The sequence below is a fragment of the Aristolochia californica genome, unplaced genomic scaffold (genome assembly GCF_029961685.1).
Source record: "Aristolochia californica isolate CCGP_79_NKW_82.1479 unplaced genomic scaffold, dmAriCali1.0.hap1 SCAF_16, whole genome shotgun sequence".
NCBI lineage: Eukaryota > Viridiplantae > Streptophyta > Magnoliopsida > Piperales > Aristolochiaceae > Aristolochia > Aristolochia californica.
This window is the reverse complement of record NW_027181837.1, coordinates 1,474,374-1,499,300: the sequence shown is the minus strand read 5'-3', so window position 1 is coordinate 1,499,300 and position 24,927 is coordinate 1,474,374. Positions and strand designations below refer to the sequence as shown.

General features: G+C 34.2%; 1 protein-coding gene and 1 long non-coding RNA gene across 8 annotated transcripts in view; one reads left to right on the top strand and one right to left on the bottom strand.

Moving 5' to 3' along the window:
- Positions 1-24,927, top strand: part of LOC137953756 (MADS-box transcription factor 23-like) — a 46,935-nt gene that overhangs the window by 15,876 nt on the left and 6,132 nt on the right. Inside the window, exon 3 of the mRNA XM_068801255.1 lies at positions 15,177-15,255. Coding sequence (XP_068657356.1) covers positions 15,177-15,255 — 79 coding nt within the window. The remainder of the gene's footprint in view (positions 1-15,176; positions 15,256-24,927) is intronic.
- LOC137953758 (uncharacterized) overlaps positions 18,454-24,927 on the bottom strand; it is a 30,729-nt gene continuing 24,255 nt past the window's right edge. For 3 of the 7 annotated variants that reach the window (XR_011112411.1, XR_011112410.1, XR_011112413.1), the window contains one exon: positions 18,454-24,165. This is a non-coding gene — a long non-coding RNA (uncharacterized lncRNA). The remainder of the gene's footprint in view (positions 24,166-24,927) is intronic. The other 4 variants (XR_011112412.1, XR_011112416.1, XR_011112415.1 and 1 more) reach the window with 4 other exon arrangements.

Below are 24,927 nucleotides of genomic sequence, written 5' to 3'. Positions count from 1 at the left end.
CCAAATGACCAGAGTAATCAACTTGCACCCGGTAGATTAATCAGATTAACTTGGTAGAGTTTGGTGTCATTATCTTTGACAACAACAACGGAGTTGGTGCTCGAGAAATAACAAGCTCAAAATGAGTAAATCACGTGTATCACTCTGTAGGTAACAACAACCAAATAACAATCAACTGAGTCATATGAAATCTTTCCAAATAGAGCAATGTTGTTTGAGATATCTTAAAGCAGAAATGAGAGAAAAATGACTTGCATGGAGTCGTGATCTTTCCAAACAGAGGAAGAATTTTTTTTCTAGAAATAACTAAATATCTTCTCGAACAGGGCAAACATATTCTCGACCATTAGAGTGAAAATGGAATGAACCAAAAGATCAATCCCGAGCATGAACAACGAAGCCAACGAGGAATATATTTTTCCATGTGATGAATCTCGTACGAGAAGATATGATGAATCAAGTTGTTTTTCAGCCAAAAACATTTCGGCTGGTATTGTTGAATGAAGATATCATCCTCTGAAGCAACGATGCTTTCAGAAGACACACCAATGGTTGACTATCTAGTGAAGCAATTTTCAGAATAGAATATCAAATGCCAATGCTCGAATAACACTACCAGACAACTGGTTGTTCTCCGATGAAGATAAAAATAGTAACTTTCCAAAAATAGATAACAAGCTGGATCAAACCAACATGCTTTGCTAGGTAATGTCCAAACAAAAAAAGAAGTCAGCCTCCAATGATCAATGGATGTTGACAGAAGATGATAACAACTTCCTTCCGACGAGTTTGGCAAAGATATCAGAAGCCAATAGTCGGTTTACCAAGAGATGGAAGACTTGACGGAAGTGATCAACTGCTAAGCAATGGAGGAGCAGAAACTCCCCTTTAGACACTGAGCAATGGATGGGCAATGGAAGTACGAGATTTAGATATCAAACAGTGCTGCAACAGATAATGGAAGAGCACCTTCTTCTCCAAAAGATAATGATCAAGAGAAGATGAAAAACAATTGTGATACTGCTAAGAGAGTAATTTCTTCTCCAAAAATAATTTCTTCCCTGTTATCATCACCTATGCTTTCTAAGTATCAATGGATAGTTCAGAAGGAACAAGGTAGCCTCTCCAACGAAAAAACAACACCGTCCAAGCCAAACAAATTGGATTGGTAATGGCAAAGTAATGTCGGGCAGTAGGAGAAAATGAGAAATGTTGGTAGGAAGACGAGCCAATTAGGAGAAAACCATGGTTCCAATGCTTTATCCACTAGCGTTGGAACGAGCATAATAGAAAAAATGAAGTTTTCAGTAACAACAACAGAGATGAGCAACAATATTAAAACGAAGTTCCAACTACGATGAAAAATGAAGCAACAATATGAGCAAAGAAAAATAATGGGTTTCTAGAATCCTGTAAACCATAGATGTTATTCCTGAAAATCATTGCTCTGATACCATGTAGATTTTTAGGACGCCATGGATTACACCATGGAGAAAGGGAGAAAAAAACACATTGGGGAGAAAATAGGAGGAAGAATGAGGTTATGGACTTGTATCCAAACCCTCCCCCTGAAGCTCTATTTATAAATGAATAAAAATATAATATTATAATTATGCCACATCCTAGAAGAGTGAATAAGATACAAGAAACATAAACTAATTACATCAGTGTCACCCTAATTATATCACATCTTCCAACACAATTGAACAACTGGATATAAATAGAAGACTAACATAACTAAAACACCTTTAACTAAGACTTTTTTAAGAGACCTCTTGTGAGACTTTTGTAAGACTCTACCATAGTAGTTCTAGCTTTGTGAGACTTTTTACTGTGAGAATCATGTAAGATTCATCCATATTTTCCCTTCAACAAATCTAACTATTGTTTTATTGGAATTTTTTTTTATAATCATAATAGTACTAATTTTTTAAAAACGTATTGAAATACTATGAATGTTTTGTCAATCATAGTTGCAATTTAGAACAAAACATTAATTGAATGGCTAAGTGGCTTGACCCAGACTTTGTGCCAATTTTGATGTTTTAACTTTAATAATTATTTATTAATTTAAATAAGGATGAATAACATTTATTTATACTTCTAAGTGAAATGGTTTCATTTTTAATAATGATAAAATATTATTGCCTTGGAATAGTTATAATAAAATAAATTTATTCTTATAAATAATATGATTATCTAAAGAAATATTTAAATGTAGTTATTGAATTTAGGACCCCTTTACTAAAATCTCGAGCAAGGTGAGAGAGGGAGAAAAAAAAGGAAAGAGAGAGAGAGCTCTCAGTTAGAGAGGAGAGAAGAGAGAAAAAAAGAAAAAAAGTTTAGGCTAGAGAGGAAGTCTTCACGAGAGAGAAGTGGTGAACTACTTTACTTTCTTATTATTAATTTGAGTACAAGTACCTCTATTTATAGTAGAGAAAAGTAGTAGTCCAAGGAAAATTAAACTACCATTCTCCTAATACATAATTAGAAAATTAACATAACTCAAACTAAAACTCTTATATGAAGACATGATCATATGATAAAGATGCCAGTTCATGGTTATCATTGTGAGTCTCACTTGATCTTCTAACTAATGTGATAAGGATACTAGCTCGTGCTTTACATCTTCTAACTCATGCTAGCTCGTGTGATGACTCATCATGTCATTTCACATTCTGATAGTGGATCCTACTAGCTTGTGCAACCATGGTGGGTCCCACATTGTAACAGTAGCCAATGTTGGTTGCACTCAGTTTAGTTGGCTTTTGTTCCATTTTAATGATTAGAAAAACATTGCCAAAATCATGAGAAAAATAATGTAAGGAGTTGGTGTCTACAATGAATAACAAGTAGTGGAAAATAACTCTTAGATAAGATATCTTCATTTTCAAATATGGTGTTTGAAATGATATTTAACTATAAAAGTTAAGTTTTGTTGTTAAAAGTAGTACATACGAATCTTATAACAACAAAATCATTATTTTGTCATTAGATTTCATGAGTCTATACATCATATTGACAATTTTCTAGTTATTTCTAATATGTATTGCAAAAAAACTAACAATGAACTATAATATAAAAGATAGAGACAAACTCCTTTTTTTTATTGGTTATTAATTATAATAGCTCCAACAAAGTTTGACCAACTTGCTAAAAAATAATTAATTATCTTCCTCTCTTCTATGTACATGTTTCAATTTAAAATGATTCAACAAGTATGGCAACACATTATATATTTCAATAAAATATTTCTCAAACAATACTAATAGTTTGTGTTAGTGAGAATGATGTATGAACAAAAAGAAAAATCATAAAAATAAATTATATGACCAAGGAAAAACTAGCTAATCAATATTTACTTAATCCAAACATTGTTTGAGAAGATTTTTTTTGAAATCATTGTAGTAGTACTCTTCAAATTATGAAAACATTTTTTTGGATAAAAATTTTTACTCTTAAAATTATTTTAAACTTCTAATGATCTTGATTTAAATATTTTATAACTATGATTAATAAGATATATATTTAAAAAGTTTTATCCTACATTTTTCATTCCACAAAACTGTCACAAATGGTTACCATCACCAACATAGCACTATGAAAATGGTTTATAAATTCTGTAATCAAAACAACATAAATGAGGTATTTTAACTATGCATGAGATCATTATTATATCATAATAAGTATAAAATTTTCTTCTCCATGTTTGCACTATTACTTTTTGAAAAAAGTTGAAAAATTTGTGAAGAAAGAGGGTTAAAAAGAGAGGATGAGAGAGATAGAGAGAGAGACAGCGGAGGAGAAAATTGAGAAAGTGACTGAGTTTGAGTTGGGGGACATGCACGTCCCCCATCCTCTATTTATAACAAGGTTGAGTACAATTTACAATATAACCCTTACTTTAAGTGAAAACCCTAATTCTCTATATTTCCTATTTTACATATCCTCTTTACATAAAATTTGGCCTATAGACATAGTTTGACATGTAGAACAAGATTACATAAAAAATATGAATAAATATAAGGTAAAATAACTAAAATGCTTCTATTTTTGTTTTTCAACACTCCTCAAGCTGGAGAGTATATGTCGAACAATCCCACTTTGTCGTAGAAGTTTAAAAATTCACACTTTCTCAATAATTTAGTTAGGATATTGCCAAGTTGATCATCACACCAAACATATGGAGGAGTTACCTCTTTCCTCATTACTACATCTTGGATGAAGTGACAATATATCTCTATATGTTTTGTTCTTTCATGAAAGATTGGATTGTTTGCAATGAAAATTGTTATCTGGTTATCACAATACATAGTCATAAGATCCTTTTGATCGAGGCCAAATTGTTTGACAAAAGATTTTATCTACTTTAGCTCATTGACATTGTGAGCTATTGCTCTATATTCAACTTTTACACTGGACCGAGCAACAACATTATGCTTTTTACTTTTCCAACTGGTTAGATTTCCTCCCAGAAATACATAGTATCCAGTAGTTGATTTTCTGTTAGGCTTGGAGACTGCATAGTCAGCATTAGAGAAAACCTAAATCCTCAAATTATTATTAGGTTTGAAAAGGATACCTTTTCTTGGTGTTCCCTTTAGATATCTCAAGATTTTTTGTGCAATCTCTAGGTGAATCTTACGTGGATGCTCCATGAACTGACTCACTACACTCACTGTAAATAAAATATCTAGTCTAGTAGTTGTAGCATAGATGAGTTTGCCTACTAGCCTTCGATGCGTTATTTTATCTTTCAATTATGGACTTTGATTATCATGAAGATCAAGTCCTACCTCCGCAGGTTTAACCCCCCAAAGTTCATATTCTTGAAGCATATTAGTAACATATTTTCTCTGAGTTAGAGTTGTTCCTTCCTTGCTTCTTGCGACCTCAATACATAAAAAAAATATTTTAGCTAATCCAGATTACTAGTCTGAAAGTGATTCACCAATTGGATTTAACCTTTTTTGTGCCTGATATGTCACTCTCAAATATGATGATATCATCTACATATACTCGTAAGATAATAATTTCAAATGGTCTTTTCAGAATAAATAATGAGTGGTCACAGTGGCTCCTATGAAATCCCATAGATAGAACCACTTGACTAAAATTTTCAAACCAATCACACAGACTTTGTTTAAAGCCATAAAGAGTCTTCTTGAGTCGACATACCTTATGTATCTCCTCCTGAGCAACATACCCTAGAGGTTACTCCATATAGATTTCCTCCTCAAGGTCACCATATAGGAAGACATTTTTAATATCTAGTTGGAACAAATTCCAACTTTTATATATTGCAACAAAAATAAGTATATGAATAGAAGACAAGCGAGCAACCTGAGAAAAAGTTTCAAAAACATCCAGACCAAATGTCTAGGCATATCCTTTGGCAACAAGACAAACCTTGTACCTTTCAACTGATCCATCATATTTATATATAATACCTATAATCTAAATCAAGTAGTTCAAGTGAGCCCCATAATGTAAAATCACAATTAGATATATGATGTGCGCAGATAAAAAAATCTAAAATATCAACAAGGGGATCAAATTTAGAAGATACAGTGTACAAGGACTTGTATTAGGGCTGACATCAGCAACGTTGGTGCACACTCTTGATCAACATAAAAAAACCTCTTTTGGTAGTTTAGAAAATCTGAATTTGTTCTTAAAACAATAAAACCAGTAACCCTTGGGTTATGGTGGAGAGGAAAAGAGAGAAATTGGATTTTTACTAACCAATAGGCGAAAAACTGGAAAAATATCCTTCCTTCCTTTATGTAGAAATCTACTTCAAAGAAGAGAAAAAAAAACTTATAAAAAGCCTTCCTAAATGCAATCTACTACTCTGATACCATAAAAAAAGATGAAAAGTTGAGAAGAAAGAACGTTGTAGAGAGAGAGAGAGAGAGAGAGAGAGAGAGAGAGAGTGGAGAAGAGAAAATTGACTGAGTTGGGGGACTTGCATATCCCCTAGCCTCTATTTATAATAGGGTTAAGTATAATTTACAATATTATCTTTATTTTATGTGAAAACCTTACTTCTCTATATCTCCTATTCTACTTATCATTTTTACATAAATTTGGTCCATAGATATAGTTTGACATGTAGAACAAGATTACATCAAGAAATATAATTAACAACAAGGTAAAATAATCAAAATGCCCATGTTCTTTTTTTCAACACTTTTATTTTCTTTATGTAAGATTGATATAACATAATTATCTGTTTAACAAATTCATTAGAAAAATAAAAAAACAATTAAAGCAAAACATATAGTAGTTATAATTTTACTTAAAGGTATAAAAATGTTGTGTCTTGGTTTTAATTAGATTATAATTTGTGTTTTTAAATTAAGACTACTTACTGTATATATAAACCCTTGATTTTAATGAAAAAATGAGATTGAGTTTGTTTTTAAAGTTAACATTGAAGACTACATATCTTAAAAGTTATTACTATTTGTGTTTTAAGATTATAAATATATGGCAAAGAAAGAAATTTGACTGCATTACTAACTTCAAAGTGGAGAAAAAAGGCAATTAACATATTCCATTAGTTACTATTGTCTAGAAGTTGAATATATTGTTGTATAGATTGATGGTTAATGTTCAGATTGTGAACAATGATTTATTAAACCACTCATTGTTATATGTTCAATTAAAGTGTTCATATGGCTAATAAAATTATTTTGTGAATGATATATCTTTCGTTGGACAATTCTCTCTACTTCTATTTTATAATATGAAGTGTTGATGAAAGTCAATTAATATGAACTAAATTTGTTATGTACCTCTACTATTGTTGGTAAGCTAAATGAATACAAATGAATAGTATAGCTCTACTTAATGCACAACAAAGAACAATATGAACACTTAAGTCATTTTTCAATGTTCAAATATAAACATGAGCATATAATCACCTAATGTATGCATCTCAAGTTAAAACCTTTTACTTTCTCTAAAATAATAAAGAGAATTGTCGCATTGAAGTCAAAACATCCAACAAAGCCAAAGACTATTGATTATTAAGTTAAAGAAGATCATTTAAGCCAGCTTATATGAAGCTAAAAAGTTCAATACAAGGGCATTGTAGATTTTCTAAAACACCAACAATCTATTGGAGGTAGAGAAGATAATTCAAAACCTTCAATGTCCAAAACCTGCAAGAAAGTTAATTTCTTAGTTTAGATAGTTGGTAAGGAAAAGAATATAACTTCTTCATTAGGAATCCAAATTAGGTAAAAAAATTTTGTTAGTTACTTAATATCTAATAATATGCATAAGGATGATATTTGACTGACAAATATAACTTCAAAAGTAGTTTTATTTATAATAAAATAATATTTTCCTATTTAAAGATTTTTAAGTTAGGCAAGTCTGAATAGGGGTTGGATTTGGAGTCTCTTGCTATATATATTACCTTATATAAAATCCTCTAGGAAATGGAAAATAATTATTTTTATTATTTTGAGTTGATAATTTTTTTTTATGTAGATCTTACCTCATCCTTGAAGAATATGTCCAATTTGTCATCCTTTCAAGTTTTTTGAATCCAAAACTATACTAGTCAATTTTGCACTCAACCAAAACTATACTAGTAAAGTTTGCACTCAACCAAAACAAGATCACCACAACTAGTTTCTTTTGACCTGATGATCTTTTAAGGTTGGTTCATCCTTATGATCCGTCACATCTTTATCTATTTTCCCTATAGAGTTGGTCAGCTCTTTGATCCATCCCATCTTTGTCTCTTCCCTTAAACCCAAGCATTCCCTTCCTGGGGTTGTTTCATCTTTTCATCTTTTCTTTCTTAGGATGGTGATCAATGTCATTTAGTTGATGATTTCTTTTTCTTATCACCTTACAAACCCTGCTATGCATTAGACAACTATTTTTTTATCACAAATATTCTCTTTGTCATGAAATTATATTACTTACCTAATAAGTGCATGAAAATACAAAAAGACTCATAATGTGAAGACTAAGGTTAATTTATTTTATTATTTTTTTCTTTATTTTTAAGTTCGTTAATTAAAAGCTCAAATGAAACAAAATGTTCTACAAGATATCTAAGTCAAGTTCTAGATAGTAATGAAATGTTTAGTTGTCACTCTACGTAATATATTAGTTTTAAAATTAGTTATAATCATGAATTTACTTCTAAAGATTGTTACAATAAATAAAAAAATTATTAAATTACCAAAATAATAGTTTGTGGATATATCGTTATCCTCGTTGAGCTACACATATATCATTATTTCATTTAAAATATGTTATATTAACTTTTTTATTAGGCATAGGTTCACATTTTTCAACTTTAAATTACAAACAATTCTATCTAAATAATCTTATTATTTGTTATCACAAATATAGTTCATGAACTACTTGTTTTAAAAATGTGCCACAAGGTAATTGTTGAGATGATTTATGTTAGTCTCTATAAAATCATAACATAAAAAAATAAAGAGTAAAAATTAGTTATGTTTACCTTCCTTAATTATTAGGACAACAACAAAAACAAGCAAAATACTCAATAATTTTCATTATAAACAAGTCATAAAATGTGAAAATTGTTTCAAAAAATAAAATAAGAAAAATAGGATATTTTAATCTAATGTGGGTATTTTTCAAAATCATTTACAAGTAAACAAGTAATAGAGTATCAATCATGGTCTTAAGTGCAAACCCAGATCAATTTAATCAAGTGAGAGTGTGTAGTAGGCACTATCTTATTGCTACCATGGTCGAATAAAGTGAGGTCATTAATTCAATCAATGACTCAGATAAGATGAACAATAACGATAACCATTTTAAATAAGGGAGAATTACAAAAATTAAATTAAATTAAATATATACTTGATGTGGGCTAGAACAACTAAGATGTATATAGGTCCCAAACACAAGGAAAGTACATTAATGATACATAAGGACTTCTAAGTGGGAGTTAGATAATCTTCTTAGTAAGTCGTGCTTGTTAATTAGTATGGTCCCACGTATAGTATTTAAAGTTATTATTTAATAAAAATGTCCAAGACATCTAAGTGTCTCTCCAAAAATGTTTTACCCAAGAGAAGAATTAATTTGTGCAAAGTGTAGGACTTACACTCCAAGTTTTTTACCATGAAAAAGGGAGACAAATCTCTCATAAAACATGAGAGCAGTTTAGATAGTATGTGGTAAAATATTGTGAATTATCTTCTGCTAGTAATGAATGAGGTGGTGTTGGAGAGATTGAAGAAAGAGTAGTATGTTATATGCTTCCTTTGCGTTGAGGTTGAGTCATAAAACAATTGGTGCACAAAATTCTAGCAAGGACTGACAACATATCCTTGGAGGACACTGTGTCTAGAGTTATGATCAGAGCCCTTGTTGAGCAAGGGTTAATCCTAAAAGGTGATGCTTTCAGCTCTAGTTATGAAACCCCATACATCTTCTCTAGATCAAGGCGGTGGTCCACATGGGAGAAATAGAAATCAAGGGGGAGGCGGAAAGTATTGTCAAGCTTCTAAGAAGTTATGGGACAAATTTAGAAAACAGTCTAGGCAAACATGCTTGGTAGGTACAAGAGGTGATTGCTACTACAGCTCAAGTCCATAATAGTGAACAAAGATGACTCCAAAGGTCAGTTTAACAGTTAATGCAAGTTCTACAACTGAACCTTCACCCTCCTCTACTACTAGTGTTACTCTTGTACTATCTAAGTTACTCCACCTTCACCCATGGCTTGCATCATAGTTTTTGGTGTTTCCATGCATACATATATGACAGGTAATACTAGTTTTCTTCTTCTCTATCTACTTTTGGTAGTTTTTGTCTCTCTGTTTATCAAATGGTTCTAAAACTTATGTTTGTGGTGAAGGAATTGTTATGCTTACTTCTCTTTCATTGTCCTCTATTTTACATGTGTGCCTACTTTCAATCAAATTTATTATATGTTAGTCAATTTACAAAGCAACTCAATGGTACAAATAAGTTTTTTCCCTCTTATGTATTTTTCCTAGACCTCCAAATGATGAAGATGATTAGTGGAGGGTTGAGTAAGGTGGTTTTATTACTTTAAGAGTTGTGACATAATATCCACATCTTCATCAATACTCTGCTCCATATATAGTCACTCTATATGATTGGCATGCACATCAATTGTAGAGACTTATGTCAAGCATAGGCTGCACTTTTTTTTTTTTTTTTTTTCTAGATTGCTCATCATGTCAGTTGGCAAAGCCTTTCAAAGTGTCATTTCATCCTAGTCTTCGTAAAAGAATGTCTTCCCTATTAGCTTATATATTCTAATGTATAGGTAAATTGTTAGGTACCTAATCAACTTAGTCTTTTTTTTTTTTTTTTTTTTGGGGGGGGGGGGGTGTGTATTTCAGCAGTTTGATATCCAGATTTACATGTTCCTTTCTAATAATGCACTTAAGTATAAGAGTACCTGATTTTCTTATTTTTGTTCTATTCGTGGTATTGTTCATTAGACGTTCTAATTGTAAACTCGACAACAAAATAAATAGATTGAAAGAAATAACTGACATCTTTTAAACACTGATCAAGTAATGTTGTTTCACATCAAATTGTTCAAACATTTTTGAGGTACCAGTAATCGTTGGGAATTTGAAAGGTCATATTCCTCTACAAATCATTCAGCTTCATCAATCCTTAATCCTTATTCCCTCTGCTGCCCAAAGTATTTGGTTGTTAATGTTTTATACATGATCATAGTCCCAATCATGACAAGCTCTTGCCTTGGGCCACCAAGTGTGTCCTTCTAGGCTACTCCCATAATCAGAAAATTTTGGTCTAACTAACTGCAAATTATACACAAGTTATTACATCATATTTTTTGACAGTCTTCTACATTAATGCTATCCACGAGGTTCTAGACCTTGATGGCCATTTCTATTCCCCTCTTCCATCCCTCGACATGTGACAACATCAATCAACTACCTCCACTCAACATTAACAAGCCACTTCTATGCCTTAGCTCCTTTATTTGACACAGATAGGCGTCCTCAGCGATCCTAACCGTAGTTTTCTTATTTGCATCTTCTTATTGCTCTACATATGAGAGCATATAAGATCATGCAACGATACCCTACCTAAAATGTTTGTTTCGTTTGTCTTCCTCACCCAATTATTAGGTGTTTTATTTTTCTTATTTATTTCCTACACGATGAAGGAGAGCCATGGAGGAAGAGATGCAAACTTTATTCTCAAGCAATATTTGCACGGTGTAATCTACCAAGTGATGCACATGCATGTCATTGGTTGTTGATGGTTTTCACTATCTGTTGGAAGATGGGTTCAAGCCCACACAACTAAGGAAGGCCCCAACATCCAAATGTGAGGAACATGAGCTCAAGCTCACATACCAAGGAGAAGGCCCACACAATAGTGGCATGATGATAAATAAAGAGTCATCTCTTATGTAATTAGTTTATGATTTATATCTCTTATTCACTCTTACTAAGGTAAAAGGTATTCTTGTAATATTAATACTTTTGATATCTATCAATACAACTTAAAGGGGAAGTTTTGGACAAGTTCATTACCTTATTCTTCCTCCTCTTTTCTCCAAATTCACCACTCTTACTCTTCTCCTCCTAAAACCTTCTCTCCACAACTTTTCTTCTTCTTCTCACCCATTAATCATCTTCTACTGTGGTTATACATCATGGAATCCTATGTTTCAACATGGTATCAAAGCGGGCAATGATCCGAGATGTAAAAGGAAAAAAAGATGGAAAAAAAGATGGAGAAGAAAGGGAGGAAGAAGAAGAAAAAACAAGAATTTCTCATTTTTCCTTATGTCTTATTTTTCAAATTTCTATATTTCATTGGATGTTTCACTTTATTGCCATATTTTTCATATGGTAAATTATATACTACCGTTGGAAAGATATTTGCGTCTAGTTACCAATTCAAAATGAATTGTTGAAAACAATTTTTTCTAGAAAAAAAATCATCTGAAGTATCAAAGGTAAAACATAAAAAAAGTTTCAACTTTCAAGCCATTTTATGCCATAAAGAATGAGAATTTATATGGAGAATTATATATCAAAAGAAATATCTATAAGTCTATTTTTTTACCAATTCCCATTCTGAGTTGTTTATATGGAGATATCAACCTGTTAGCCAAATAAGAAAGAGTACTTGGTTCGACAAGATTACAAAATCTGAAATCTATTAGATTATTTATCTCAAAATAAGTATATTTTATGAAGAGAACTATACTTAGTTGAAAGGTATTTAAGTCTAGTTTCAAAAGGAAAAAAAAATTCATGTAAATCTAATCTATATTTAAGTAGATATTCGCATTGGAAGAATCAAAAGTCATGTTGGTATACTGTTGTATCCTTACCTAAAAAATTAAGGCAAGAAAAGATTGAAATATTTGGTTTAACTTGAGTTACTTGGTTTACGATATTTGAGCTAGTGAAGTTGTTGATACTAACCTTCTTGATCATATAAGAGGTGGATTATCACATGAGCTTGCAAAATATTTGGTGAATTCAAGATGGGACCATTGACATTATTTCCCAACTTGAGGGGGAGAATAAGAGAAGTATAAAGGATAGGCACATTGGAAATTGTTTGATTTATTGATTATCAAACAACACTTGGTTCATCTTTCTTATTAGCAGTCTATTACTCGGCTTGACTCACTCAATCACTGTCTAAGCTACTATCTGCTATCTGCAATTTACTATCAGCTTGACTCTGAATTAATTACTACCTTGGATTATTTTCAGCTTATTACTTGGTGCATAGCTTCCTTATTCAAAGATGAACTTGTTGCAAATTATATTATATGTCCTTATTGCTCTTTATGAGTTTTACTACCTACTGGTTAGCCACTGTTATATAATTACCTATTTGGTAGGTGCTATTTGGGCCCAGGCCCATTTCAGGTACTGCTATTGTGTCTCTCTTATTGAGATATTTTTATTAAAGGACTTATCGATTGCTGATTGTGGTCAACTTGGTTATTTTGATGAAGAAGAAAGCTCATGGTGGCCCTAGGAGTGTGTCCACCATCCAACGTGAGTCAAGTCTATTATTCACCCAAGAGGGATTTTTTTAGCTATCCTGAGAAAGTGGTTAGACTATGTGCCCCACAATAGGGCAACTTTTTCACCTATGAAATTGAGCAGAAAGTATTTTTTACTATGACCATTTGTAATATAAAACTGTTAACCTCGCAATGTTACTATAATAGTTATTTTGACCCAGGCCCATTTCAGGTGCTGCTATTCTTACGACAATGGGTGATTTTACTTTCTTACATTATGCTAGCTGAGTCTCTTGGAAAAGAACAAAGCGACCACCAACTTGAGGGAGAGTGTTGGAGGATATGGTGGATTATCATTTTATACGAAAAGATCATATACACCATTTGTTGCAAACTACGTGTTTATGATGTTCTATCACCCCCACTTTGAGGGAGAGTGTTGAAAGATTGGCCCAAGCCCACACGACCAAGGATTTGGACACCTTAAGATACTTGTGTGGTCTTGAATTGGCAAGGAATAAAATTAGTACTGTTTTGTCCCAAATAAAGTATGTTACTGATATGTCAAGTGAAACGAGACTTTTTTGTGCTAAACTAGGAGATATACCTATGGACATCAATGTGAACCTAAATGATGAATGACAGCAGCTAGCCAATACAACCCGAAAGACCGATTTGTTAGGTGCGAAAAGCTACCGCCTACAAGAGTGGACGAAACCAATCTAACACCCACTTCGCCCATTCTTGACCGCCTTTCACGGGATTCGAACGGGGGACTTAGCGTGCCCAACTCTGATACTATGACAGCGGCTAACCAATACAACCCAATAGACCGATCTATTAGGTGCGAAAAACTTTCGCCTACAAAAGTGAATGGAACAACTCTGATACCCACCCCGCCCATTCTTGACCGCCTCTCACGGGATTCAAACGCGGGACGTGGCGTGCCCAGCTAGATACCATGACAACGACTAACCAATACCCAACAGACCGGTATGTTAAGTGCAGATAGCTAAGTACTTAACCCAGATGGACCAGGGGTGGACGAAACCTAACCCAAGTGGACCGGAACCACCTAGATCTGACACCCACCGTTCCCATTCCCTACCGCTTCCGTCGGGATTTGAACGAGAAACGTGGTGTCCAACTCTGATACCAAGTTAAACGCCTAGCCAATACAACTCAACAGACCGATCTATTAGGTGCTGAAATCTACCGCCTACAAGAGTGGATGAAACCATTTTGACAATGAACTGTCCTCAATCTTCAAAGATAAGACTCATCATTGTCGTCTTATTGTAAGCTTCTTATGCCACCGTCGTTCATCCTCACATAATGAATACAATAAGTATAGTTAGGTAATTTATGCAAAATTCAAATAAATTACGTCCGGAGGCAGTACACAAAATCTTGAGATATTTGAAGGGAAGATCGGTCCAAGGCTTACTTTATAAAGCACATGACCACCTTAACATAGGTGTTTTTTTTCTTTTGTACAAGGCCTCTAGCCTGTGCAGGGTCAAGAAGTGATGAATGATCAAACCAATGGCTGCGTTTGGTGGAGGTACTTTAATCACTTCGAAGAGAAAATACTAAATGATTACAAAATCAAATGTTGAGGTTGAATATTAAGCTATGGGTCACATAGCTTATGAGCTAATATGGATACATCATTGATTACCAAATTTGGTTTCTAACCAAGCAAACCTATGAAGATTATATAGAACAAATAAGTTGCTATTTTCATTGTAGGCAACCCAATCTTCCATAGACCTGCCCCTTCATTTGTGAAATAACAATGAGCCAAAAGATGGAGACACATATGTAAGACCAAAGACAAACTTGGAGATTTTTTTATAGAAACCTTGCTTAAAAAGTAGTATGCTCAGCTACGTAACAAGATCAGTATAGGAACGACAAGAGAACATACTTTACGACTCAACATTGTAATATAAAACTGTTAACCTCGCAATGTCATGAACACAAGAAATTGACATGCTGGCTTAGGGGAAAGTTCAGGGGTTCGTAACTGCTGAGGTTTCATGTCACAGGCATTTTCTTTAACCCATTCTGGGAGATGGCTATTATTATTCACACATGCATAATGTCATAAATCTCTAAACTAACCACCAATGATGGATTCTTTGAATGCTATCAGCATGAAATCAGTAATTGATAGATACAACAAAGCAAAAGAGGAACATCACCAAATGCTGAATTCAACCTCGGAAGTCAAGGTATGTTTTCATTCACTACTTAAGAATTTTATTTTCCTAGACAAACTCATCATTAAAGATGAGGACATCAACTTCTAGGATCAATAAATATTGTTTGTGATTAGTTGTGCCATTATTATTCATTTATCTTGAAATTTAACAAAGTAGACCATTATTAACTGTAGCACACACTTGATCTGTTTTTCCATTTCTGACCTCTCAGTGAGTTACAGCTACCTACACTTCTATTAGATTAGATATATGAATAAAAATAGCATAATAAAAACAGTATAAGCATAAAATATACCACATCAGAAACTAGGACATGTCAGTGACTATTAACACGAAAATTATAAAAGCCTAAAGTGGGACATCCCAGTTGTGTTAACTCTTCATCTAAATCTGTTCTATGTTCAGTGTAGACTACTTATTATCACCTCAAAAAAGCTCTATGTTGTAATATATCAGTCTCACGTGCAAAACCATATCTTGTTTCAAGAGATCTCTAACAACTTAAAGAAGAGAAAAAGGAAGATCATGTAGTATGTACATGATAATAGACACTAGAGTTGATAAATAAAACGATAAACTATTAGAGAATGCTGTCTTTTCGATTTCCCAAAAGAATTTTATCAATTCTATTAATGCATCTACATAAAACTGGCCAGAAAGATTTTGATGCAAAGTTTTAAAATATTGAGCACCATTGACTGAGGTATACGATTAACAGAAATAAAGAATAGTGCAGCAATGGTTGTATTCCACGTTGAAAAGGTTAGACTCAATTTCAGATCAATATACTTATGGAGAGGCATGTGGAAGAAATATAATGCCCATTAGTTATCAACTTTTGGTTCTTAGGGGTGTCATGAAACAGTCTTTTATGTCCATAACTGTTGCATATTCATCAAACGGCATTTGATCATCTTGGCTTGTGCATTTTTTCTTCTAATATTTAAACATGATAATATAGAAATGGAACCTGATGTAGGATCTGAACAAAACCAACAAAACCCAGGAAGACAATGACCCTTGAAGCTCCACTAGGTAATGCATAGTTTAGCCCCACTGGGTTCTGGGGTGCAATGCGTCTCTAATAAACATAATTTAGAACCAAACACCACCCCTCTCAAGCCTTAAAAACAATGAAAAAATAAAATGACAAGCCTTTTACTTGTCAATGTCACATACTGAGGAAAGTCATGAGATCATCGATTTCCTTGCAAAAATATAATCAAATAATCAAGAAGAGCAACTGAGTGTGTGATTAATTCTTCTCTCCTGGAATTTGTCTACCTCTTCGTGTTGGATTATGCATTTTTGTTCTCATATTTATTTGAGAAAAAAAAATGTTATACTCTTCCAGAAACTAAACAAAAACAGTGGTACCCAGATAGAATAATTAAACCTCAAAACTTTTTATTTCTGAGCTAAAAAATGTACTAACATATTTTTCTTTTATTCTCCTGATGCAAAGGGCAATTATAAATCAACAGTAGCAGAACAGAAAGCACAGATGTTTCTATAATTATTTTACAAAACTAGCTGTCAAAGTTATTCAAGAACATGCGAGTACAGAGATTGACAGTAGAATTTTGGTATTAAACATTATAAACATGACATTTGAAGTTCTCTAAGCAAAGAGGTTGGACTCATGCAATCCAGCTTATATTATATTTTTATGTGAACATTAATCTTAATAAGTCCAAAAGCCACAAACTTAGACTATTAATTTTGCAAGGTTTGCACAACTAGATGAGGCAGAGTTCAAACCTAAGAGTAAGGACTAACATGATTTAAGGGAGAATGAGAGTATATGTTACAAGATCTAGTAACAGATAGGAAGTATTACCACAGGCATAGATTGGCGTAAATAGTGCACTTACTAAGCTGATGATTAGATGATTATAGGCAATCAAACATTGGTCTTTCTCCAATCACCGACTTAGAGATAAACCTAGAAGATTTTCTCCACATGAAAGCTTTATTTTGTCTCTTCCAAATCATGATCATTCTTCTATATCTATCATCTAGTACTCCAGAACCACTATCAATACAGCATCATCAAAGGAGACGTTGAACAGTTCCAGACAAGTTCAGAAAGCATGGGATATTTGATGCTGTAAAATTAACAGAAGGAAACCATGGGATTGGATGTTATTGCTGAAAGTCATAAGACCTTTGAAGCAGTATGTAAGTTTGACTAGTAGCCGCTCACAGGGGTTTATTTCACAATATGAGGAGATTTTATTCAATGCAAATGAAGATACAAACAGACAAAGGATGAAAGCATTGGCTCCACTATCCTCAACAAATGGGTAACTGTTCTAGATGGGTGTGAAGATAGGAGCCTACAAAGTTCACAGAAATCCACCAAATAGATGTCATATCCTTCATATAATCTATGGTTCAGCAAAAGACAACCATGTGAGATATTCAAGTACATAATGTTGATTGAGGCTTCATTAAGTCCGCACCACTGTTCTAATATTGACAATTCAAATAGAACTAACTGTGCATTTCTAGTTACAGAGATATCTTATTGATAGTACAACTTTATTTTATTTTATTTTTTTATTTTTGAAAAAGGATATATATATTAACAAAAAGAATTACAAAGAAACCGGGAGTAAATCTCTAATAACAAGAGATTGAAAGGTTGCTCCTGACTTAGCAAGCACATCTACCACCGAGTTAGCAGTTCTCGGAATGTGAGACCAAATACAAGAAAATTGAGAAGCAATTTCAAGAATTTCCTGATAGTTTATGAAATAGCATTTAGTCATTTATATGTTCCATCCCCATGATTAGCGTCTTTTATGTGATGTTCTAGTAATCACAGCTATGATTTAATAATATCCATCCTGCAAAAAAAGTTTTGCCATCCCAAACTGGAAGCAAATACAAAAAGGATCCATTTTCTCAAACGAAACATAGTCCGCCTTTTAACATTCAAAATTTAAGGCCAACATGGATCATGAAAGTGAATGTTTTAGTACAGGCGAGGAATCACAAGCTGAATCGTATAAGGGAACTGATAGAAAAAATAGATTTTCTTGATCCATCCAATATGCTTGATAATAGAAGAAAATCCTTAAAGAAGAACTCAATAATGACATAGATGGTTCTCCTTTTCCAATGATAGAAACAAACTACTTTCCCAATAATGGCAATCAGTAATTAAATAGAACAATAGGAAGTGATAACGATTTTCAGAAACAACTAGATTTTTTTTTTACAAGAATGAGACTACCATTAAAAGTAGAGAAGAAAAGGAACAACAAAAGGAGGGCCTCAAGACAAAGTAATGCACTTCATAGATACTGAAACAGCTTAATCTATGTAAATAAGTGAAAAATTATAAAGACTGAGTCCTGGCCGTTTATTTACATGAGTTGCTTTTATGCTAGCCTACAGGTGCAGAGATCACCTGTGTTGGCTGGGCACACAAGCAATTTCTTTGTAAGGAAGAAAGAAAGCTGGCAAGCGATATGCCCCTCCCGAGAGTTACTTCATTCCACTGATTTATAATGACATTGATACACCTACATCTCTAATTTAGGTTAGATACTCAGATGATTGAGTTTATGATGATCTGAAATTTCTTTTGTGAAGTAGATCTGAAAAGACAAATGAGTTTACTCAAGCAGATTTGTCATAGACCAAGGACAGTAACAATTTACCTATAAATCTCAAGCTCATCTATCCAGATTAATATAAGAAATGATGATTTTTGTTATCTATTCTGAGAAAAAAATCCTGAAGTATTAAAAAGAACTTGGTATCAGAAGATATTGACAACCAATACTTTTCCTTGGTATCAAAAGCTCCACCTCTTTCATAATGATGACGCTGCCACACATATGAAAACCAAAGGATCAAGATGCAAATACAGTCAACAGAGCCCACAAGAACATCCAGAAGTGTGCAGAATCTACCTGCCTTTCTTTACCAAACCACCAACATCTTGTACTCATTAGTATGTCATCGACAAATCTTTTTGTCATTCTTACTTGTGTGGAACATCAGTTTAGGGCCAAAAGCAGCAGCACCTGCAACAGTGGCAATCGGGATTACTTCACTTTCTGCTGGATGTCATATGAATACTCTTGTTAGTTGCATATGATGATAAGAGCTATTTAAGCCACAAACAGCTGGAATTGCTACAGGCCACCCATTAATCACCTTTCATATAGAGAACTAACTTTACTGTTTCCGAAAGAAAACAGAAGTAAATAGGGATTCAAACTTCTGTTTACCCTTGGCCATGGTACAATATATAATGAGAGCACCTACTTTCTAAACTCACAGATATGAACATATAATCCTTCTCAGCAAGACAGGTTTCAGTAACACAACTGGGAAGGGTATGTGACAGTTGCTAGTTATAAACAAGAATCGTCCATTTTCTCCAACTACTGCAGCTCTCACTTACAAGACGATTCTTGACTCTATGCAGGTTAAATCTACCGGTGGGTTGAGCAAGCACCACTATTCACAGGATAACTCAGTTAAAGACTCTCAAGCATACAATCTGGTCCCATTTAGGTTTGTGAAATTTTACCCTACACTCCTCTAGTGAGTTATCCTTAATTTTCTTTATTCACTTATTGAGATTGAGCCTAGAAGAAGCCATTCTAACATACTAGCAGGAAGCTGACATCTTACTTGTAGGATGACAGCACAAAACTTTTAAGACTTCTTACTCTGTTTTCTTTTTTGAAGAAAGATGACTGCATAAAAAAGCATCTGAAGGTGAAGCCGTTGTAAGTGAGTAATGTAAACATTTGGCAGGTTCAGCATTCCTAATTGGAATATAACCAAAAGGATGGAGTTGACTATGATGATTTTGACTAATAAGATAATCCAAAAGTAGTATAAAAAATGAAAAGGTAAGTAATAGGTTCAATGTGCAAATTGCATGTTGAAAAAACAAGTCAGGAACATGCATCAGTGGCGATAAGGAGAAATAGAAATTCAAATGAGAAGCACAGAGGACTCACGTGGCTGCCTACAAAATAAAAAATTATCAGAGCAGTCACATCAAAAGGACAATTGGAAACACCTTTCAAAGTTGAACCATTTCTTCTGCTTAGCTTCCAGCTGATATTGTGGGTAGCCCATAAAAAATATTAAAGAACATTCAAATCCTAAATGGATTACAACATATCAGGCAAGGTTTCTAAGAGATACCTCCAACTGTTGGGCCCACTGATTGACCAGAATAGATGATACACAGTTGTGAAATAACAGTCCAAAGAGGAAAATCTGACTTTATTGTCGATGAACTGACAAGCGCATGTGAAACAAAGATTCCACATGTTCAACACTAGCCATAGTCCCAGTTCTCTTAGGAGAAAGAATATCAGTGCCAACAGCTAGTGAACCTCACACTTGGGCATAAACTTGTTAGTGTGTCTCTTGGTTTTCCCAATTAAGCTTTCTTTTAATGGACCTACTCAGACATTGACCTCATCTTCACCTCCCTTTGTCAATGTATTTGTCTCGCAACAATGCTCAAAAGTTCTTTTCATGTTAGACTAGTCTACTTCATTAAGAAAAGAATCTTTCTGGTGCCATTTGGCCTAAAGAAAACCAGTATATATAGATAATGAAACTCTAACGTGTGGCCCAGTAGCTGCCTAATTGATATCACGTTTTTGTGATAGGCATTGGACTATCCTGCAGAATGACAACATCCATCTGTGTTTTAATTTTTTTTTTTTTTTTTTGGATGGTGGTGGTGGTTAGGGGGAGGGGGGGGAGGGGCGGGGATTAGTGGAACTTATAGGGAAAAATCTCTAGAAAACCAAAAAAAAAGGCTTGGAAAAAGGCTAAGACATATGGAACTATGTATGCCACTAATGATAACTGCTGTAGACAAACTATTTTATTCTTCAGATGCATGCAAATTTCTATGTCAGACACTGCTGCATTTGTTTTTATGATTTTCTTGACTGATTTATGAGGAATAATGGACACAGATAAAATATTTGCGTGGATTACTAGTTTGCACTGCATACAGTTGTCAAAAAAGATACCAAATTGACGACATAGTCAACAGAATAAATAATTTAAAGCTTACACCGGTTAAATTTCATTTGTAAGTGGAATATGCTAATCAGAGACCTTGGCTGACTCCACAGACCAGACTGACATAGGATTCCATACACTTTTCAGCTTTTTGCCTCCAACTATCTGAACCTTCTGGGGTCCACAAGAATATAACACAAAATTGGTTATAGAAACATGCTTAATTAATAATCCGGTACACATAGTAAACTTGTCCTTATACAGACCAATTGTTAACTAAAAATACTCTCAACCATCACAAATATCATTAAAGACTAATGACATATTCTTGCATAAACCCAAAAAAAATGGAAAGGAATTTAAAGGTAAAAGGAAAATCCAATAGTTGGAAGCAAAAGGATGAAAGTCACCATAGACTTTCCATGCTGGGGTGCCTCCTTTATTTCTTCTCTTTTTGTTTGAAATTATCTATTTATTATCTCATTTTGCTCTAGAAAATGACAATTTGACCAAGCCTGTTAGCAAAGATACATATAGTTCAGTTGAAAATCATGCAGAATGAGCTTAGAAAATAGAATTAGGCAGATCAGTTGAAATGCCAACATATCGGTTAATAGCTAATAACATTTGGAAATAAATTCCGACAGCTTGATGTAAAAAACACATGGACAAAAACACCTCTTTGAAGCAAGGAATGACTAATAACATTATAGAGGTCCATCATCAAACTTATAACATTCTTTTTGCTTTCTTTCTTCTTTTCAAGAAAATAATAAAAGTGAAAGGTGAATAAGAACAATAAAAAAAAAAGGAGAATAGGGACCAAGTCATAGGAATTAAGGAAAAATATAAAAATATAATACAAAAAGGAGATGAGTCCCAAACAACAAGCCAAATTATTAGCGCATCTAGGGCCCATGAATCAATGAGATCATCTTTTTTTTTCTTTTTTTTTTTTTAAATGATGTTGAATTTTATTATGAGAACTCAAACAAACAAATTACACAAGAGGAAACCTTCCCAAACAATGAGAGATTGCTAGGAGGTTCCGGATTTTGTCAATTTATTAGCCAAATAATTGGCCGATCTAGGAATGAGGTTCCAATTACAATGAATAGATGACACAATGTCAGCAATACAATCAGTGATTGGCCAGTGGCGCCAAGGAGGGGAGCTTTCTTTTGAACACCAGTTGATGATAGTTTTTGAATCGCCTTCAATAACCAGCTTGCCATGGAGCCGCTCTTTAAAAATTTGGAGGCCGAACAAAAGAGCACTCACTTCAGCAGTATTTGAATCAGCAATACCCACCGGCCCTGCATAGGATAGAATAGGGTCTCCACTGTTGTCTCTGAAAACACCACCAGCTCCAGCCGGCCCAGGACAGCCTAAAGCACTGCCATCAAAATTGAGTTTGATGCAGCCGTAAGGGGGAGGATCCTAGGTGGCCATAACCGGATTTCTACGGGGGCCCGCCATGTGCGCTATCAAACCCCAATTTTCTTGAAGGGAAACGCCTGATAGAGAAGCAAACTCCTTCCTAGAATATAGCCAGCTTGAGATAAGGCCCACAGCCTGAGAAGCTATATTATCTGGGTTGCTAGCGTTGGAGTTGAATCTCCGGTTGTTTCGCTCTAGCCATATACATCATGGGACATGCGCAAGGCATGCCAAGAGAATTATCTTGCCTAGATTAGGAAGGCGTATCCCCATAACCATCTCAAAGGTGCCAAAAAGGTCTTGATGTAGCCCCATTTGGAGACTAATCTTCTGAAATATCTTCATCCAGACTTGCCATGAAAACCCACGATGTAAGAGAACATGCTAGACTGCCTCATCACACACACCACAAAGGGGACAAGTACGATCGAGGGTGGTGTAACCTCTTTTATAGAGGTTGTCAGAGATGAGGATTTGTTCCCTGATGGCCGTCCACACGAAGAATTTGATTTTATTAGGCATTGAGAGCTTCCATGCCAGGTTTGCCTTGTGCTCATGCATGTTGTAATCTTGTCTTCTAATTTGAGAGTAGGCGGATGCAACTATGAATCGGCCATTAATGTTGGGCTTCCATGTCAGTTTATCAACTGCATGCTCATGAATAGTAGTGTTGCTAAGTCTGGAGAGGAGAGAGCAAAAAGCAGTAGTTTCCTCATATTTAATCCCCGACGAAACGTAAGACTCCATGAGCGATCTCTCCAACAATCAGCCACTGAGCAAGAGAGGTCCCTCGCACCCTAGAGAGCCCCGGGAAATCCTCGAAGAGGGGGCGGGGGTCACACCATTCATCCAACCAAAAGAGGAGGGTCCTTCCATTGCCTGTGTGAAAGGAAGTTGCATCTCTGAATATTGGGAGGAGCTTTTAAATTAATTTCCATATCGGGGATAGGAGCCGAGTAGCGTCATCCTCCCTCCACCAGGCACCCGAAGGTTGAAGATAGAACCTGACCATATCACCTCATAGATTGTTATACTTGATGTTGAAGTTCCAGATCCATTTGAGCAAAAGGGCATTGTTAATCTCCTTCGTAGGCCAAATGCCTAAACCACCCCGATTTCGGGGCATGCAAATATCCTTCCAACTCACCAAATGGTATCTGAAGGTGTCCTCTAATCCTCTCCAGAGAAAACGACGATGGATGGCGTCAATCTTGTTGCAAACGGAGGCTGGACAATGCATGAATGATAATAAATAGTTTGGCAGTCCAGCCAAACAAGACTTGAGGAGAGTGAGCCGCCCAGCCGTAGAAGATATCACAAATTATATTGAACTACAAAGTCTCTCTGCCACCAGCAGATTGCCAAAGAAACTTGTATAAGCCTAATGGAGCCTTCCTTCCAATGCAATTGGGTTGATCCACAATCCAAACTGTCCCTATCCGCAATTCCCAATCCAATCTGAAAAAAATGGATCGGATTAGTACGTGGGACAAAAATGTTGATCTGCACTTAATAAGGATCAATATGTGGATGTCTCGCAAAAAAAACCCAAGCTGAACCGATCCATTCAAAAATTAAAATGGATCAAATTGGACCTAAAAATTTTAAGCCCAACCCAATTTGTGGATACCCAAACCGATACACAAATAATTTATTTAATTATTATTTATATTTAATAAATTAATAATTAATATTGTATATCTAAATAACTAATGTTAAACTCTTCAATTTAGGAACTTTGTTCCTAAGATCCAAGTCATCTAATTATTCATTCTTACTAATTAGATGGTTCTCACAATCTCGGTTGAATAGTCTGTGTCATTCTTAAGTGAACATGTGACACCAAGTTCATAGTATAGCCTATTGCATAAACTTATGCTACCCCAAGTTACGAATACTGCTAGTAAGAGGCGTTCTTAAGTCTAGGAATATTTTATTATAAAGAAGAAAATATATCTTATGTTTGCAAGTATTGAAATTGTGTTTACTCTAGTAAATCGAGGAATGCACAAGTCATTTAAAAGATCATATTAAAAAGTGTAAAAAGACGAAGCGCAACGACAGTGGACAATCTATCACCTATTACACCCAAGATGAAAAAAAAAATCAAGAAAAAGTTCATTCTTATATGCAGCATAATCAACTATAATCCTCCTTTGATCCACTTCATATGGAAACTGATCACATGTGGCTTCTGCAATCTCCCAATCTGATCGATAA